At 38.3% G+C, this 20,220-nt stretch overlaps 1 protein-coding gene across 2 annotated transcripts in view; it reads right to left on the reverse strand.

Annotated features, from left to right (window-relative positions):
• The window catches only part of PLPP1 (phospholipid phosphatase 1), a 113,762-nt gene that overhangs the window by 32,992 nt on the left and 60,550 nt on the right, over positions 1 to 20,220 (reverse strand). Inside the window, exons 2-3 of one of the 2 annotated variants that reach the window (XM_082382466.1) lie at positions 13,643 to 13,794; positions 8,337 to 8,617 (exon numbers count right to left, since the gene is read on the reverse strand). In XM_082382466.1, coding sequence (XP_082238592.1) covers positions 8,337 to 8,617; positions 13,643 to 13,794 — 433 coding nt within the window. The remainder of the gene's footprint in view (positions 1 to 8,336; positions 8,618 to 13,642; positions 13,795 to 20,220) is intronic. The other variant, XM_082382465.1, reaches the window with a different exon arrangement.

Consider the following 20,220-nt stretch of genomic DNA (forward strand, 5'->3'; position numbering starts at 1 on the left):
GCAGCCAACATAGGAGCACCTCAATACATAAGGCAACTGCTAACAGCTATAAAAGAGGAAATCGACACTAACACAATAATAGTGGGGGTCTTTAACAACTCACTTACACCAATGGACAGATCACCCAAAATGAAAATAAATAAGGAAACAGAAGCTTCAAATGACACAATAGACCAGATAGATTTAATTGACATTTATAGGACATTCCATCCAAAAAGAGCAGATTACACTTTCTTCTCAAGTGCACACAGAACATTCTCCAGGACAGATCACATCTTGGGTCACAAATCAAGCCTCAGTAAATTTAAGAAAACTGAAATCATATCAAGCATCTTTTCTGACCACAACGCTATGAGATTAGAAATGAATTACAGGGAAAAAAACGTAAAAAACACAACATGTGGAGGCTAAACAATACGTTACTAAATAACCAAGAGATCACTGAAGAAATCAAGGAGGAAATCAAACAATACCTAGAGACAAATGACAATGAAAACACGACCATCCAAAACCTATGGGATGCAGCAAAAGCAGTTCTAAGAGGGAAGTTTATAGCTATACAAGCCTACCTCAAGAAACAAGCAAAATCTCAAATAAACCATCTAACCTTACACCTAAAGGAACTAGAGAAAGAACAAAGAAAACCCAAAGTTAGCAGAAGGAAAGAAATCATAAAGATCAGAGCAGAAATAAATGAAATAGAAACAAAAAAACAATAGCAAAGATCAATAAAACTAAAAGTTGGTTCTTTGAGAAGATAAACAAAATTGATAAACCTTTAGCCAGACTCATCAAGAAAAAGAGGGAGAGGACTCAAATCAATAAAATTAGAAATGAAAAGGGAGAAGTTACAAGGGACACCACAGAAATACAAAGCATCATAAGAGACTACTACAAGCAGCTCTATGCCAATAAAATGGACAACCTGGAAGAAATGGACAAATTCTTAGAAAGGTATAACCTTCCAAGACTGAACCAGGAAGAAATAGAAAATATGAACAGACAAATCACAAGTAATGAAATTGAAACTCTGATTAAAAATATTCCAACAAACAGAAGTCCAGGTCCAGATGGCTTCACAGGCGAATTCTATCAAACATTTAGAGAAGAGCTAACACCCATCCTTCTCAAACTCTTCCAAAAATTTGCAGAGGAAGGAACACTCCCAAACTCATTCTAGGAGGCCACCATCACCCTGATACCAAAACCAGACAAAGATACTACAAAAAAAGAAAATTACAGACCCATATCACTGATGAATATAGATGCAAAAATCCTCAACAAAATACTAGCAAACAGAATCCAACAACACATTAAAAGGATCATGCACCATGATCAAGTGGGATTTATCCCAGGGATGCAAGGATTCTTCAATATACGCAAATCAATCAATGTGATACACCATATTAACAAATTGAAGAAGAAAAACCATATGATCATCTCAATAGATGCAGAAAAGGCTTTTGACAAAATTCAACACCCATTTATGATAAAAACTCTCCAGAAAGTGGGCAAAGAGGGAACCTACCTCAACATAATAAAGGCCATATTCGACAAACCCACAGCAAACATCATTCTCAATGGAGAAAAACTGAAAGCATTTCCTCTAAGATCAGGAACAAGACAAGGATGTCCACTCTCACCACTATTATTCAACATAGTTTTGGAAGTCCTAGCCATGACAATCAGAGAAGAAAAAAAAATAAAAGGAATACCAATTGGAAAAGAAGAAGTAAAACTGTCACTGTTTGCAGATGACATGATACTATACATAGAGAATCCTAAAGATGCCACCAGAAAACTACTAGAGCTAATCAATGAATGTGGTAAAGTTGCAGGATACAAAATTAATGCACAGAAATCTCTTGCGTTCCTAAACACTAATGATGAAAAATCTGAAAAAGAAATTAAGGAAACACTCCCAGTTACCATTGCAACAAAAAGAATAAAATACCTAGGAATAAACCTACCTAGGGAGACAGAAGACCTGTATGCAGAAAACTATAAGACACTGATGAAAGAAATTAAAGATGATACCAACAGATGGAGAGATATAACATGTTCTTGGATTGGAAGAATCAATATTGTGAAAATGACTATACTACCCAAAGCAATCTACAGATTCAATGCAATCCCTATCAAATTACCAATGGCATTTTTTACAGAACTAGAACAAAAAAATCTTAAAATTTGTATGGAGACACAAAAGACCCCGAATAGCCAAAGCAGTCTTGAGGGAAAAAAACGGAGCTGGAAGAATCAGACTCCCTGACTTCAGACTATACTAACAAAGCTACAGTAATCAAGACAATATGGTACTGGCACAAAAACAGAAACATAGATCAATGCAACAAGTTAGAAAGCCCAGAGATAAACCCACGCACCTATAGTCAACTAATCTATGACAAAGGAGGCAAGGATATACAATGGAGAAAAGACAGTCTCTTCAATAAGTGGTGCTGGGAAAACTGGACAGCTACATGTAAAAGAATGAAATTAGAACATTCTCTAACACCATACACAAAAATAAACTCAAAATGGATTCGAGACCTAAATGTAAGACCAGACCCTATAAAACTCTTAGAGGAAAATATAGGAAGAACACTCTTTGACATAAATCACAGCCAGATCTTTTTTGACCCACCTCCTAGAGTAATGGAAATAAAAACAAAAATAAACAAATGGGACCTAATGAAGCTTAAAAGCTTTTGCACAGCAAATGAAACCGTAAACAAGACTAAAAGACAACCTTCAGAATGGGAGAAAATATTTGCAAATGAATCAACGGACAAAAGATTAATCTGCAAAATATATAAACAGCTCATGCAGCTCAACATTAAAGAAATAAACAACCCAATCCAAAAATGGACAGAAGACCTAAATAGACATTTCTCCAAAGAAGACATACGGATGGCTAAGAAGCACATGAAAAGCTGCTCAACATCACTAATTGTTAGAGAAACGCAAATCAAAACTACAATGAGGTATCACCTCACACCAGTTAGAATGGGCATCATCAGAAAATCTACAAACAACAAATGCTGGAGAGGGTGTGGAGAAAAGGGAACCATCTTGCACTGTTGGTGGGAATGTAAATCGATACAGCCACTATGGAGAACACTATGGAGGTTCCTTAAAAAACTAAAAATAGAATTACCATATGATCCAGCAATCCCACTACTGGGCATATACCCAGAGAAAACCATAATTCAAAAAGACACATGCACCCCAATGTTCACTGCAGCACTATCTACAATAGCCAGGTCATGGAAGCAACCTAAATGCCCATCGACAGACGAATGGATAAAGAAGTTGTGGTACATGTATACAGTGGAACATTACTCAGCCATTAAAAGGAACGAAATTGAGTCATTTGTTGAGACATGGATGGATCTAGAGACTGTCATACAGAGTGAAGTAAGTCAGAAAGAGAAAAACAAATATCGTATATTAATGCATTTATGTGGAACCTAGAAAAATGGTACAGATGAACCGGTGTGCAGGGCAGAAGTTGAGACACAGATGTAGAGAACAAACATATGGACACCAAGGGGGGAAAGCCGCGGGGGGGGGGGGGGTTGGGGATGGTGGTGTGCTGAATTGGGCGACTGGGATTGACATGTATACACTGATGTGTATAAAATTGATGACTAATAAGAACCTGCTGTATAAAAAAATAAATTAAATAAAATTCAAAAATTAATTTAAAAAAGTCAGCATTAACTTGAAGTAAATTATGACAAAAAGATGTAATCACTAGAGAAACACTAAAAAATAACCAAAAAATTAGACTAAATGTCAGTAGAATACTTAAAATTTTACACTAAAAAATATTTGTGTAATACACAAGAAAGCAGTATAAGAATAGAAAGAAATCAAAAGAGATGAAAAAAAAGAAATTACACCTGAAACTAATATGATGTTATAATACATTACATGTCAATTATTCCTCAATTTAAAAAAAAGATAGCAAGATGAGACAAATAGAAAACACAGAGCAAAATGGCAGACCTAAGTCCACAATGGATAATTACATTAAATGTGAATTAATTAAACACTCTAATCAAAAAGCAGGGATTTTTACACTAGATTAAAAAGTATAAACAAGATCTGACCTACATACTTTAAATATCCAACAAACGCACTTTATATTCAAAGATTCAAATGAACCAGAAGTTTTACTTATGGAAAATATATACTATCCAAGCAATAAAACATGAGAGTACGAGAGTGGCTATATATTATTATCAGACAAAATAGACTTAAGGTAAAGGATATTTCTAGAAACAAAGAGAGACAGTTCATATATACACTAATATGTATCAAATAGACAACTAATAAGAACCTGCTGTATAAAAAAATAAATAAAATTCAAAAATTCAAAAAAAAGAGAGACAGTTCATACAGAAAAGGGTACCTACAGCTGGAAAAAAGAACATTTAGAAATGTTATACAACAAAGAGCAGAATCACAAAATAAATGAAACAAAAGCTAACAGAAAGGAAAGAACAAAAACAATCAACAGTTATAGAGATTTCAAACGCCTAAGAATAACTGACAAAACATCTCTGTAGAAAATTCATACAGATATAGATTATTTGAATAACACTATCAATCAACTTGACCAAATTTACATCTATAGAACATTCCACCCCCAAAACAGCAGAATACACATTCTCTTCAAATGCACATGGTATATTCTCAAGGACAGATCATATGCTGGGCAATGAAATGAACCTCAATAAATTTAAAAGCATTCTAATCATACAAAGTATGTTCTATGATTACAATGTAATTTAACCAGAAATAAATTACAGAAAGAAATAACCCGTAGATCAAAGAGGAAAACACAAGGGAAATTAGAAAATATTTTTAGTTAAATGAAAATGAAGATACAATATATCAAAATTTGTGACATAGCTAATGATCTAGGTTTCTACCTTATGAAACTACAAAAAAGAGCATATACAACTGAAAGCAAGCAGAAGTAAATAAAATAGCAGAAATAAAGGAAATTGAATACAGAAAAACAATAAAGTCAATGACCCCAAAAGAAACCAGTGAAACTAATAAAAAGATTAATAAAATTGAAAGCTTCACGCCAGACCACTCCAGAAAAAAGAGATTAAGACACAAATTATCAATGGCAGGAATGTAAGAGGGGCTTGCTCTACACTTCTTACAAACAATAAAAGGACAGTGAGGAGACACTGTGAACAACTTGATGTCAATAAATTTGATAATTTAGATAAATGGACAAATCCTTAAAAGGCAAATGACGAAAGCTCATATAAGAAAGAGATAACTAGGACTTCCCTGGTGGTGCAATGGTTAGGAATCCGCCTGCCAATGCAGGGGACACGGGTTCAAGTCCTGGTCTGGGAAGATCCCACATACCACAGGGCAACTAAGCCCGTGCGCCACAACTACTGAGCCTGCGCTCTAGAGCTCGTGAGCCACAACTACTGAGCCCGCGTGCCACAACTACTGAAGCCCACGCACCTAGAGCTGTGCTCCGCAACAAGAGAAGCCACCACAATGAGAAGCCCATGCACTGCAATGAACAGCAGTCCCCGCTTGCCGCAACTAGAGAAAGCCTGCGCACAGCAACAAACACCCAACGCAGCCAAAAACAAATAAATTAAATAAATAAATTTTTAAAAAAAAGAAAGCGATAACCTGACAATCCTACATCCATTTTTCAAAAAAACATTCCTACAAAGAAAACTCCAAGTCTAAATGTATTTACTGGCAAATTCTACCAAACCTTAATACCAAACATTGATACCAAATCTAGGCAACAACTTTACAAGAAAACTATAGACAAATAACACTCATGAACACAGAAGTAAAAATCATTAACAAAACATTAGCAAATTGAATCCACTTAATATAAAAAGATTTCATATACCATGACCAAGTGGAGTTTATTCCCAGGAATGAAAAGTTGCTTTAATATTCCAAAATTAAAGGGATACATTGTATTGAGAGAATAAAGAAGAAAAACAATATGACCTTCTCAACAGCCATAGAAAAAGCATCTGACAAACCACACACTTATGACAAAAATCTAATAAAGGACATCTACAGAAAACACATAGGTAATATATTTAATGGTGAAACACTGAGTGCTTTCTACCTAAGGTCAGGAATAAGACAAGCATATCTGCTCTCACCACTTCTTTCAACATTGTATTAGCAGTCTTAGCCAGTATAATATAGCAAGGAAAAGAAATAAAAGGCAATATAGAAGGGAAAAAAAGAAGTATAACTCTCTTTATTCACAGACAGTATGAAGAGGAACAGAGAAAATCTTGAAGAACCTATAAAAGAAGTTACTCCAACTAATAAGTTACATTAACAAGGTTATAGGATAAAAGGCCAAATAAAACCATATAAAAAAACCAACTTTTTGTTTGTTTGTTTTATTTCTAAACATAACAACTAGAAATCAATTTAAAAATTATTTTAAAACCCTTTCATAATAGCATCAAGAAATATTAAAAACTCAGTGATATATTTAACAAAATGTGTGCACGACATGGACACCAAAATCTAAAAACTATTGCTAAGAGAAACTAAAGAACATCAAATAAATGGAAAGATATACCATACTCATGGATTAAGGACTTAATATCAAAATGGCAGTTCTTCACAAACTGATCAGCAAATTAGAAGCAATCTCTATCAAAATAAGCTTTCTCTTCTTCAGCCAAGCCACTAATTATCCCTTCCAACCCAACTCCTCCACTGTACATTCTGGAATTCCAATTCTATGGTTAAAATCCTCTGTATTTCCCTGTGTCTTCAAACTCTTCACTGAAGCTTCACATCTCCTAGTCATTAAATTAAAGAGCCTTTCCCTAGGACACTGCTTGGCCCTGTATTACTATCAAAGCAGAGAATGAGATATCTACATCCCACACCTTAAGAGTCCAGTGTTGGTCTTGATTATCTTCATCATTCCTCAAAGCCATTTCTGGACCGTTCTTTCCCTCATATAAAAAATGTTTGCTTACCTAAGCTCAAATCAACAATACCACCTTCCACTATCTACTTCTCAACCAATTAGCACTTAAGTCACTTTCCCCCCTTCATTAAGACTTTACACCCATATCAGGCCTCATATCATCACCTCAGAGCTTGCCATTCAACAGCCTGTCTATTCTTTGGCCTTGTTATCAACAGGGAGGTTCTATTCCATTGTCAACATTTGTTTAATGTAAGTCTTCCCTGCTAGACTAAGCTCCATGAAGATAGACACCAGAGCTGTCTTGTTCACTGCTGAATGCCAAGCACATAGCATAATGCATACTCTTAAATAAGGTGTTTTTTCATCCCCACTAAATGCAAATACCGCGGGGTACTAGCAGGCCTCTGTGACTTACAAAAGAACTAACAAGGACAATAAAGTGTCTGGGAATCATACACTAAAAAAAAAAAAATCAGAGGATGTTTTTCTGAGAGAAAGTATTTGTTGGATGAATAAATAAAGGAAAATGGTAACAGCTATCTTAAAATACAAGAAGGTCAAACATATAGAAAAGGAAAGATTGATAATTCTGAGACTTGGGATGAGGAATTGGCTCTGCTACTAATTAGTGGCTTTATTCAATGTTACTGGCCCTCTGTCTGCTCATCTATAAATTAAAGGCATTAGACCTTCTGGATTCCAAACATTCTCTTTCATTCATGTCTAAACAGTGCTCCTGATGTAGAAAGTAGCCCAACAAGTGTGTTATAAGAAAGCAACCTGAGGACCTAGAGCTATCAAAATATGAATGAAGTTACCTTACAAAAAATATACTCTAAGAATACTAAGAGATCTAGCAGAGCTTCATATCTGGTTGGACTAGATCAGAAGTAAGCAAACTATAACCCACAGGGCAGCCACTGTTTATGTAATAAATAAAGTTTCACTGGGACACAGCTACACCCATTTGTTCAAGGACTGTCTGTGACTGCTTTTTCCTGCTACAAAGGCAGAGTTGGATACCAGTCAACATACGGCCCACAAAGCCTAAAATATTTATTATCTGGCACCTTAAGAAAAAGTTTGCTGACCCTGGTCTGTATGATCTAAAAGGTTCATTTTATATTATTACACACTGAAGATGAAAAGAGTTGCATTAAAATGCTCTTAAATAGAGTATAGGGATAAAACAGGAAAAAAGAGTAAGTAGAGAAAATAGATCAAACATGATCTCAGTTCATCTCCTGGTGATTACACTATCTTCTCTCTCTCTGAGTTAGTGGATGGCTCATCTTCCAATCACTGAAACCTTCTATTCCAAGAATACACAAGATAAAACAAGCATTAAAAATTTAACACGCACCTGCCCTCCTTCACTTTTTGTGCATTCCCTTGACATATGAAGTTTTCAATGTAGCCATCACTGCAGTTGATTTTTGACCAGTCTGGGTCACAAACATCCAAGAAGTGAGGCCGCAGTCTGCCTATCGAATACTTGGCAATATCAGTCAGGGACTGACTAGCAGCTGCACCAAATAAAAATGTTCCAATGGCTTTGTAAATAGTGGCTATGTAGTTATTCCTGATAAAGGAATTCGAGTGCAAGAGGTTAAAGTAAACAGATAGGGTTTCTCCAACAATCATCTGAAAAAAAAAAACAGAAAAATAATATGTTAAAGCAGCAACCAGGCACTTTAAACAAAGTAAAAAATAGAAAAGAAAATGGTAAATCACAATAAAATATTTGTTTTAAAAATACCTCCCCCCTTTTTTCCTTTTCAAATGGAGAACAGGATATCTAATTCTAGACCACAAAAAAAGGTATCAGATCAACTGATATTTTGCTTACAGAGCAATGGCAAAGCCAAAATAATTTCAAAGTCTACCTTGAAACAATAAAACCTTATTTCTTTTCTTATATTCAATTAAACTGAGCCTTAATAAGTAGACAGTGATGTATCATGGAGGATAAAAACCATGGTTTTTCAAAGAATACAAACTTCCCAATTAGAATATCCCTTACAATAAGTACTTTTATCTGACAGAGTCTGCATTTGCATCAAACATTCCTTTGAATCAAAAATATTCATCATGTTAAAAAGGGTAAAACAGTCTCACAGAGAGGAAAAAGCCAATATAATAAAAGCAGGGATCAAACACAGAGGCCAAAGGGTACAGAGGGCAGAGATCAGCTGTCAAGGCCTCCCAGTCCTGCCTCTCCGGAGACATTTAGGGCTGGCTGGCTTCCTTAACAAGTCTCATTAAAAGACCAAACACACACTTGATGCTCTCCTTCTCCAAGACAACATTTCAAGTGATTCCTTCCTCTTTAATTTTCACTGACTTTTGTAAAATGGGAGTCAGATGCTTCCTAGATTCTATTAGAGTGTGTGTGTGAGCACGCACCAGTGTAATTATTTTAAAGGCATAAAAAGGTTTTCAAATACTTCCCAAGTTCACAGGCCAATATTCTGAGAAATTTGAAAAAATACTGAATGGCAACATTACAAAAAATTACAATTGCTGATAAAATAAGCCACGCTCTAGCTACCTGAGACCAAAATAAACACTTAAACAAAAAAAATTCTGCTTGCTAATTTATGTTGGGGGTGGATATAAATCACAAAGTTTCACTTAAGAGTTTCACTGCTTCCTCTTAAATTTACATAAACAATTTTACAAAGCATTCAAACATTTCCATTAGTGACGACTAATTGTCTTCAGGGTGAGCCTTACCACAGATGAAATAAATGGTTGCCTCCTGAAAGGGATTTCAAGAACCTGATATCAAAAATTTTTTCCTCATCTGGCTCAAAGGCTCCTAGAATTCCATAATTAGAATGTTATACCTTTGACAACTAGACTATGAACTCTACAAAAGCAAGAATGAATTTTTAGTTGAATAGAAAGCTAGTACCACCATAGTGACCTAAAACAGAGCTGGTGGTCAGTAAATTTCAATTCAAGGTGCTGCCTCTTGGGTAAAATGTAAACACCCTTAGTTTAAACACATTAAACCCCATAGAAATATATTCCTCATTATAATCCTTAATGTGAATGACTTAATCAAACCTTTGCTGAGAACAGGCCTCACAGGAGAGGAAAACCACACGCACTTCTGGGGATACCATACCTCCCCAACTGTGCTTAGGGTTCTCCCCGGCGATTGCCTTAGAGGCCTTGAATTAAAGTATATTACAGTCTCCTCAGGCTGTTAAGGTGTTCCAGCAACTGCCTTGATAGATTAGCAGCAAGAAAGGATATCTCTAATGTTTTGTTATGGAGTTGACCTTTGATAATTTGAAATATATACCAAATATATTAGTCAACCACAATTTGAGCAGTCAAAACTTCCACTTCTCAGTTGTCAGCTCTTCTTGCGTAAGCACTCAACTACTTTCCAAAAACAAGTATTGGTCTCTGTGAGTCTTCCTAGTCCTAATGATCATTGTTTAGGGCCACCTAAACCCTGGTTCCTGCCACTGATGACCGAAAATCAGTTCACTAGGAACATTCAGAGCACTGCGCACAGATTAAAAGTTGATCTACAGAAGTGGTATATGCTGAAACTTAACCCTTAATTCTGGGAAAAGGGTGTGGGGGGCTCTAAAGCCAACAAATGCTAGGTCGACTTACATCATTTTTTTATCATATAAAAAACAGACAATAGAGATGTTCTAAATTAATTCTTCTAAATCAAATGCAGGGATGTGTCTGTGCACTGCACTACACACGCAAGACATATTTTCGTTTCATTTTAACACCTTATCTTGCCCTTTGAGCCATTTATGCCAACTCAGCCTCTGGTGAAGTCCACGCTTAAATTAACTGTGCCCTAATCCTAGAGCTGAGATTACTGGTCACGCGTTATTTACTACTCCAAATAAAGACAGGATAAATTATTAAAGAACTAAAGATGATGTTTGGGGAGTAAGACAGAATACTTTGAAGATCAAAGCTAATAATTATCTAAATCAGCGTGATTCAACCATTTAAAACCTATGTCCCAGAGTATTTTCTCACCATCTTCTTTATATCTCCACCAACCAAGATAATTTTATACATCTCTACACTGTCACTACAGTTATGTGTCTTCCACTCAGGACCCACCTTCCCAAAGAACAGTCTAAAATCAATGGCGTACTTCCACTCCTTCCTAAATATCTCTAAATACCTCCATTCCCTTTATTCTACTGAATATCTCTCCAAAAAAGTCAAAATGGTCTCATCAGATCAAACAGATTTTTATCAAACCAAATCTTAACTTCTCAGTAGTGTAAGACATCACTGACTATTTTGTCCTTATTGAAATTCTCCCTTGGCTTCTGAGAAACTATATTAATTCTGATTCTCTACCTGGCTCCCTCACTCACTCATATATGTGTGGATCATTTGCAAGTCAAATCAAAGGCCTGGTATGAAGTCCCAATCATAGTCCTGATTTTTTTTCTAAAGAAATAATTTACTTTCTAGAAATTAAATTAAACATATACAAGTCTAACCAAGTGCTGCCTGAAAGAAGCTGAGTTAATGAATAAACTGAAATTATTTTAAATTAGTACATAAAACCACTGCCCTAAGCAGTGTTTGTCTTTGTTGATACAGTTGATATGAAAAAAGTACTTTTACAGCACCTTTAAACAGTCTGCTCTTTTTTCAGAAAACTACACTCAACTTACTTGCTGTTTTATAAAGATAACTTTCTCACAGGTGATGGTGAAATAATCAAAACTTCCAAGTTAATAAAATACAAATGACAAGCTTTTGCTAGCTGAGTGCCTGTCAGGTTCTGCACCAGCTGTGCAGGCTACACAGCACCCTGGCCTGTTGCAGGCCTCTGGTCTGTAGCAGATTTCTGTAGTTTTGCTTATGCAGCATCCTTCTTACTGAGACACAAAGACAAGTAGAATTGAAAGACAAGTACATTTGTAGCAGTGTTTGAGTACTTGAATCCTGTCTGAAATCAGCTACTAATTGCAGAAGAGTCCTACTAAAATTTTTATATTTAAAGAGCTATTCTCTCAGAAACACATAATTTATTTTTTTTTAATTTTATTTATTTATTTATTTATTTATTTATTTATTTATTTATTTATTTATTTACTTAGGCTGCATCGGGTCTTTGTTGCTGTGCGCCAGCTTTCTCTAGTTGTGGCGAGCGGGGGCTACTCTTCGTTGTGGTGCGTGGGCTTCTCACTGCAGTGGCTTCTCTTGTTGCAGAGCACGGGCTCTAGGCATGCGGGCTTCAGTAGTTATGGCACTCGGGCTCAGTAGCTGTGGCTCGCGGGCTCTAGAGCGCAGGCTCAGTAGTTGTGGCGCACGGGCTTAGCTGCTCCGCGGCATGTGGGATCTTCCTGGACCAGGGCTCGAACCCGTGTCGCCTGCACTGGCAGGTGGATTCTTAACCACTGCGTCACTAGGGAAGTCCCAGAAACATATACTTTAAAAAAAGACCCTGATGCTCATACTCCCTCTTTAATGGAAGGATCATAGGCTTGGCTTTCTTTCTTTTAATAGTAAAAACTCAGTGTAAAGATCTGTCTAGATTAAACAAACTACTGATTTCTTAAAACTTCACTATACTGTAGGAGAGTCACCAACATTACGGCAAAATCTCTCAAGTTTCATTCCAGCACGTAGGACATGCCAGGGTCCATGGCAACAGTGAGGATACCAAGATGAACAAGGCACCACCCTCTACCTTCAAGGAGCTCAGAGTCTTGCGAAACAAACATTTGTATAGCAGAGGTTTTCTTTTATTAATTATACACCACAAATTATGAGTTGATTAACTTTTAGTGCTAACAAGGAGCTGTGATCATTCTGCAATAAGACATTAAATTTCTAAATCAAGAAGATCTGTTTTGTTTTTTAATAAACTCCAGAACAGACAAGCCTATGCTATTATCTTTTTGGCCTGTCTCCTGGATGAGACCATATTTCCTGCTTGTAACATAAATCTTATTTCTAAAGTTACAAGTTATGGAGCATAAAACTAATTAAAGTCATAGAATCCAAGTCAAGCGATTATAAAAATCATGTAGTCTAATCACTTGATATCTTCTCCCCAGAGCACATTCTCTAAGCATTCCCACCTGAAATCCTAGAAAACAATAATTACTACAGTGTTTTAGTACCAGTAAAAATTCTTTGTCATGTTCACTTCTAATTATATATAGAATTCGGGCTCCTCTCTCCTATTTCTGCCGTTACCTAAAAATTCTTTAAACTAAACTAAACATGGGTTAAATGAAGTCTTAACACCTGTTAAGACTTTTCTAGAACTCAGTAACTAGAAAGTCAGTTCATATGCACAGTCTCAATAAATTATAAAATAATATCCTAGGTAAAAAGTATGCTAGAAATACATTGATATAATAGTCATCTATTGCATTACTGAAACAACAGCAAATTGGAGCTCTAAAAAAAATCACAGTGACTTACAAAGGTTAGCATAAAACCTACACATGTTCAGTAAGGTTCTTCTGATTATACATTGTTGCTCTTTTGGCCCCACTTAAAATAGCTGAGATTATTTTGATCAAATAACAGTAAAGGTTAAAAAAACACATTGTTTTAGAGGGTTATACATTCAATCATTAACAGGTTAACACAAAACTAAGCCAATTGCCCAAAAGTGATAAACTTGGAAAAGTGGATTTAACTTACAACGATAATACTGAATGGAATGATTATTCCACCTAATAACGGATAAGGTATGGTGTCTTCTTTGTAAGGGTACTTGATGGACTCATCATTACAGAATAATCCTCGTTGGAAAGGGGTATGCCTTGAAGTAAGAATTGCAAAAGGCAATCCAGCTAGCAAAAGGAATAAATGAAAATATCATTAAAAAGGAATATCAAAACTAATTAATGGCGATAATTATCCCAGAGACCATGTTTAAAAACACATTTGCCACGAAAATAATAAGAGCACATGGAAAAAGGAAATGCAGCAACACATGCAACAGAAGTTAGAAAAATTATAGTTCAGGGTACAGATCTTTTTTCTACAGGAAACAATGCCTCCAAATCCTCTATCAACCAATTTAACCAAGAGCAACTTCTTCCCTTTGTTTCTGCCCAAATACACTAAACTGATTTTAGGGGGAAAAAAATCTCTTCTCATGCTCTTGTTGTCATTTAATCATAGGGTTTTCAACACTATTTTCAAACTATTTTGTCAGGAGCTTTACTTCCAAAAGGTTAAAAACAGCATTTTGACATTCCCCATTTTATCTTGATATTACTACCATATTTGGACAGGTCACGGTCACTGGCTAAGCTATCGGAGTATCTAAATAAAGTTTATCCACTCATTTCTGTACTGTCTACAGCAAGTTTAGAGCTGCTATGGAAAGCAGTCTAAACTTAAACCAAGCTTCTTAAGAAAAGATGGACAACGGAGTCAAGCACAAAAGCACCTAAAAGAGCTCCCTTTTTTTCATCATCAACGTTTTCCCTAAAGATCATGCCTCACACTCATCTCCTCATCTCAAAATGTCTAAACTTTTGTCTAAATCAGAACTTTAAGAATTCAGTCCTCCTTTACTTCATCACTGCACCCGGCATCCTGATTAATACTGACCAGGACTGCTTTCTAAGAGATAGAGTTTAGCAGAAACCCTCAACATGAGTTCTGCTTCAAGACTTTTCCAGGTATGGATGATTCTCTCCCTAAGTGACCCATTCTCCCAGCAGTAATACCATAACCACTAAGCTAACATACTCACTGTATATTCAGGTGTTCTTTCCATGAAGCTCCAAGTCTTGATGACCATCTACAGTTTCTCATCAACTCTGCTAAGCCCTAAAGGCTCAATGACAACCAAGCTTCTGCCACTCTGCCTAATGCATAGACTACAAGTATCAAATGTGTTCAATCCACAAGGGCCAAATGAAAAGGAGAAGCCCATTACTGGTTCTTTTTATTTATCTTCCTGTTTTTCATTTAGACTCTGAATACATGAACCAAAGTTTATTTTTTTGTGTTAACCAATTTGCCAAGCTGTTAAACCATTAGAAGTCTTTATGATGCAAGCAGTGGCCAAGATGGCAGAGAAGGAAGACCCTGAGCTCACCTCCTTCAACAGGCACAGCAAAATCATGATTATTTACAGAGCAACTATCCATAAGAGTGACCTGAAGATTAGCAGAAAAGATCTTCTACAGCTAAAGCTATAAAGAAGAAACCACAACAAGACAAGTAGAAAAGGTGAAGATGCAGTATCGTCATCATCCATATTCCCAGCGTAGGCAACCCACAAATGGGAGACTATTACAACTGCAGAGGTTCTCCCCAAGGAGCAAAAGGTCCTAGCTCCACATCAGGCTCCTCAACCCGGGGGTGTACACAAGTAAGATGAACCTCCAGACTGTTTGGCTCTGAAAGCCAGTAGGGCTTACTTCTGGGAGAGCCGGAGGGCTGTGGAAAATAAAGACTCCACTCTTAAGAGAGCACACACAAAATCTCCTATGTTTCAAGACCCAGGGCAGAAGCAGTTATTTGAATGGAGCTTGGGTAGGACCCACTTGCTGATCTTGGAGAGACTCCCAGGAGGCAGAAGACAACTGAAACTCACTCTGGGAACAACGACGCTGGCAGCAGCCATTTTGGAAAGCTCATCCCACCACCAGGACACTGGTGCTGCTAAGTGCCACTTTAGAATCTTCCCTCTAGCCAGTCAGTGGCAGACCAGGCCTGCCCACCAGACAGCACCAGCCCTGGGATGCCCCAAGCCAGGCAGCTAGGTGCGCAGGAACACAGACCTACCCACCAACAGGTTGACTGCTGTAGAACCCCCTGAGCCCCCAGCCATCCCAGCACATGACATCACCCACCATAGGACCCAGGACCCGGCCCCACCTACAAGTGGGCCACCACCAGCACTGGGACCCCCAGGAACCACTCACATACACACACACACAGCTAGTCATCTGACCCAGCCCCACCCACCAGTGGGCCAGCACTAGCCCCAGTCCCGGCCTCACACACTAGGGGTCTGGCACCAGCCCCGAGGATCTGAGGGGCCCCAGCCCCACCCACCTGTGGCAGACACCACCCCCAGAACCCCCAAGGCCCTGCAGCCACAAACTCTGGGCCCAGGCACTGCCCACAGGGGGCCAACACCAGCTCCAGAACTTTCAGGCCCCACAGCCAAAGACCCCAGGACCTGGTTCTGCCCATCAGTGGGCCGGCACTAGCCCCAGGTCCTCCTGGGCCCCGACACTGCCCACCAGCAAGCCAACCCAAGCCCCAGGACCACCACAGCCCCCCCACAGCAAGTTGCGTAAAGACCCGGCCCACCCACTAGTAGTCTGGCACCACCCCGGACACCCAGGGCCCTGGCCCCGCCCAACAGCAGGCCAACACCAGCTGCAGGACACCTTGGGCCCCTCGGCCAGCCATGTCAGAATCCAGCCAACCACCTGCAGGCCATTACCAGGTTGGGTGGTGGGTGGCCATGCAGCCAGCCAAGCCATGACCCAGCCCCACCCACCACCCAACCCCATCCACCAGCAGTTGGCAGCCTCCACACAAGGCAGGGCCTGGCAGCCAACGGGACCGAGGGCCACCGACGCAAACCAGTACACCCACAATTGTCAGCCAGCCACAAAAGAAGAAGGACCCATGCAGCCCCTATAGAGGGCACCCATAGAACACAAAGCTCTGGTGACCAGAGAGGAGTACACTGCTGGGCCACAGAGGACATCTCCTACATAAAGCCACTCCTCCAAGATCAGGAAATGTAACCAACCTACCAAATACACAGAAATAAAAACAGTGAATTACGCAAATTGAGGAAACAGAGAAAAACATTCCAAGTAAAGAAACAAGATAAAACCCCAGAAGAAGAACTAAGTGAAGTGGAGATAAGCAACCTACCTGAAAAAGTTTAAGATAATGATCATAAAGATGCTCGAAGAACTTGTGAGAAGAATGGATGAACAGTTAGAAAATATAAAGAAGAACCAAACAGCACTGAAGAATGCAATAACTGAAATAAAAAATACTCTAGAAGGAATCAACAGAACATTATATGATACAAAGGAACTGGAAGGCAGAATTGTGTAAATCACTGAAACTGAACAAAAGAAAGAAAAAGAAAAGAATAAAAACAAATGAGGAGAGTTTAAGAGACTTCTGGGAAAACATCCAGGTCCAGGAAGCACAGAGAGTCTCAAACAGGATCAACCTAAAAAGCAGCCCACCAAGAACATTATAATTAAAACGGCAAAAATTAAAAATAAAGAAACAACATTGAAAGCAGCATGGTAAAAGCAACAAGTTACCTACAAGGGAACCCCCATAAAGCTATCAGCTAAACTTCTCAGCAGAAACTCTGCAGGCCAGAAGGGAGTGACACAATGTATTTAAAGAGATGAAAAGTAAAAACCTACAACCAAGAATACTCTATCTGGCAAGGCTTTCACTCAGATGTGAAAGAGAGATCAAAGTTTTAAACACAAGCAAAAGCGAAGAGTTCAACACCAGTACAAGCTCGGACTACATAACAAATTTTGGCACAGCCAGCCAGGATCCTTGCTACTCATGGCTAGCCAGCATGATCGGGGAATTTTCAGGTAAACCCCTAGAAGTTGCCAGGATCACCTGTCCTGATGACCTTCCCTTCAAAATGGCCCAAAGCCAGAAACTAACACAACATTGAAAAGCAATTATACTCCAATAAAGATATTAAAAAAAAAAAAATTCCCCAAAGCAGCACTGGCTGCCCCAGTGCTTGGCAGTTGGAAAAAGGTATCAACGTTTGGGAGCAGCTGAAAGGCTCCACGCAGTAGGGTTGTTTGGGCAGATAGTTACAAAGTTGGCTGTGCAGTACAGTTTTGTCCTCCGGTTTCTGGCTTTGAAAGTCTTCACAATGGAGCACATTTTATGTGCAACTATGGACCAGGCCGTGTGGCTGACAGTGTCTTGGTGCTCCGGCTGGGTATGAGGCCTGAGCCTCTGAGGTGGGAGAGCTGAGATCAGGACACTGGACCACCCAGAGACCTCCCGGCCCCATGTACTATCAATCAGCAAGAGCTCTCCCAGAGATCTCCGTATCAACACTAAGAACAAGCTCCACACAACGACCAGCAAGGTCCAGTGCTGCACACCCCATGCCAAACAACTACCAAGACAGGAACACAACCCCACCCATTAGCAGAGAGGCTGCCTAAAATCATACCACGTTCACAGACACCCCAAAACACGCCACCGGACACGGTCCCGCCCACCAGAAAGACAAGATCGAGCCTCATCCATCAGAACACAGGCACCAGTCCCCTCCACCAGGAAGCCTACACAACCCACTGAACCAGCCTTACCCACTGGGGGCAGACACCAAAAACAACGGGAACTGCGAACCTGCAGCCTACAAAAAGGAGACCCCAAACACAGTAAGTTAAGCAAAATAAGAAGACAGAGAAATATGCAGCAGATGAAGGAGCAAAGTAAAAACTCACCAAAACAAACAAATGAAGAGGAAACAGGCAGTCTACCTGAAAAAGAATTCAGAATAATGATAGTAAAGATGATCCAAAATCTTGGAAATAGAATGGAGAAAATACAAGAAACGTTTAACAAGGACCTAGAAGAACCAAAGAGCAAACAAACAGTAATGAACAACACAATAAATGAAATTAAAAATTCTCTACAAGGAATCAATAGCAGAATAACTGAGGCAGAAGAATGGATAAGTAACCTGGAACACAAAATAGCAGAAATAACTACCGCAGAGCAGAATAAAGAAAAAAGAATGAAAAGAATTGAGGACAGTCACAGACACCTCTGGGACAACATTAAACACACCAACACTCGAAACATAGGGGTCCCAGAAGAAGAGAAAAACAAAGAGACTGAGAAAATATTTGAAGAGATTATAGTTGAAAACTTCCCTAATATGGGAAAGGAAATAATCAGGTCCAGGAAGTGCAGAAAGTACCATACAGAATAAATCCAAGGAGAAACATACCAAGACACATATTAATCAAACTATCAAAAATTAAAGAAATAGTATTAAAAGCAGCAAGGGAAAGGCAACAAATAACATACAAGGGACTCCCCATAAGTTTAACAGCAGATCTTTCAGTAGAAACTCTGCAAGCCAGTAGGGAGTGGCAGGACATATTTAAAGTGATGAAAGGGAAAAACCTACAATCAAGATTACTCTACCCAGCAAGGATCTCATTCAGATTTGATGGAGAAAATAAAACCTTTACAGACAAGCAAAAGCTAAGAGAACTCAGCACCACCAAACCAGCTCTACAACAAATGCTAAAGGAACTTCTCTAGGCAGGAAACATAAGAGAAGGAAAAGACCTACAATAACAAACCCAAAACAATTAAGAAAATGGTAATAGGAACATACATATTGATAATTACCTTGAATGTAAATGGATTAATTGCTCCAACCAAAAGACACAGACTGGCTGAATGGACACAAAAATAAGACCCATATATATGCTGTCTACAAGAGACCCACTTCAGGCCTAGGGACACATACAGACTGAAAGTGAGGGGATGGAAAAAGATATTCCATGCAAATGGAAATCAAAAGAAAGCTGGAGTAGCAATTCTCATATCAGACAAAAGAGACTTTAAAATAAAGACTATTACAAGAGACAAAGAAGGACACTATATAATGATCAAAGGATCAATCCAAGAAGAAATAACAATTGTAAATACTTATGCACCCAACATAGGAGAACCTCAATACATAAGGTAAATGCTAACAGTCATAAAAGAGGAAATCGACAGTAACACAATAATAGTAGGGGACTTTTAACACTCCACTTTCACCAATGGACAGATCATCCAAAATGAAAATAAATAAGGAAATACAAGCTTTAAATGATACATTAAACAAGATGGACTTAATTGATATTTATAAGACATTCCATCCAAAAACAACAGAATACACTTTCTTCTCAAGTGCTCATGGGACATTCTCCAGGATAGATCATATCTTGGGTCACAAATCAAGCCTTGGTAAATTTAAGAAAATTGAAATCGTCATCAAGTATCTTTTCCAAACACAATGCTATTGACCTAGATATTAATTACAGGAACAAAAACTGTAAAAAATACAAACACATGGAGGTTAAACAATACACTATTAATTAACCAAAAGATCACTGAAGAAATCAAAGAGGAAATCAAAAAATACCTAGAAACAAATGACAATGAAAACACAACAATCCAAAGCCTATGGGATGCAGCAAAAGCAGTTCTAAGAGGGAAGT

Source organism: Balaenoptera borealis, assembly GCF_965194805.1.
Source record: "Balaenoptera borealis genome assembly, chromosome: 2".
Lineage (NCBI taxonomy): Eukaryota > Metazoa > Chordata > Mammalia > Artiodactyla > Balaenopteridae > Balaenoptera > Balaenoptera borealis.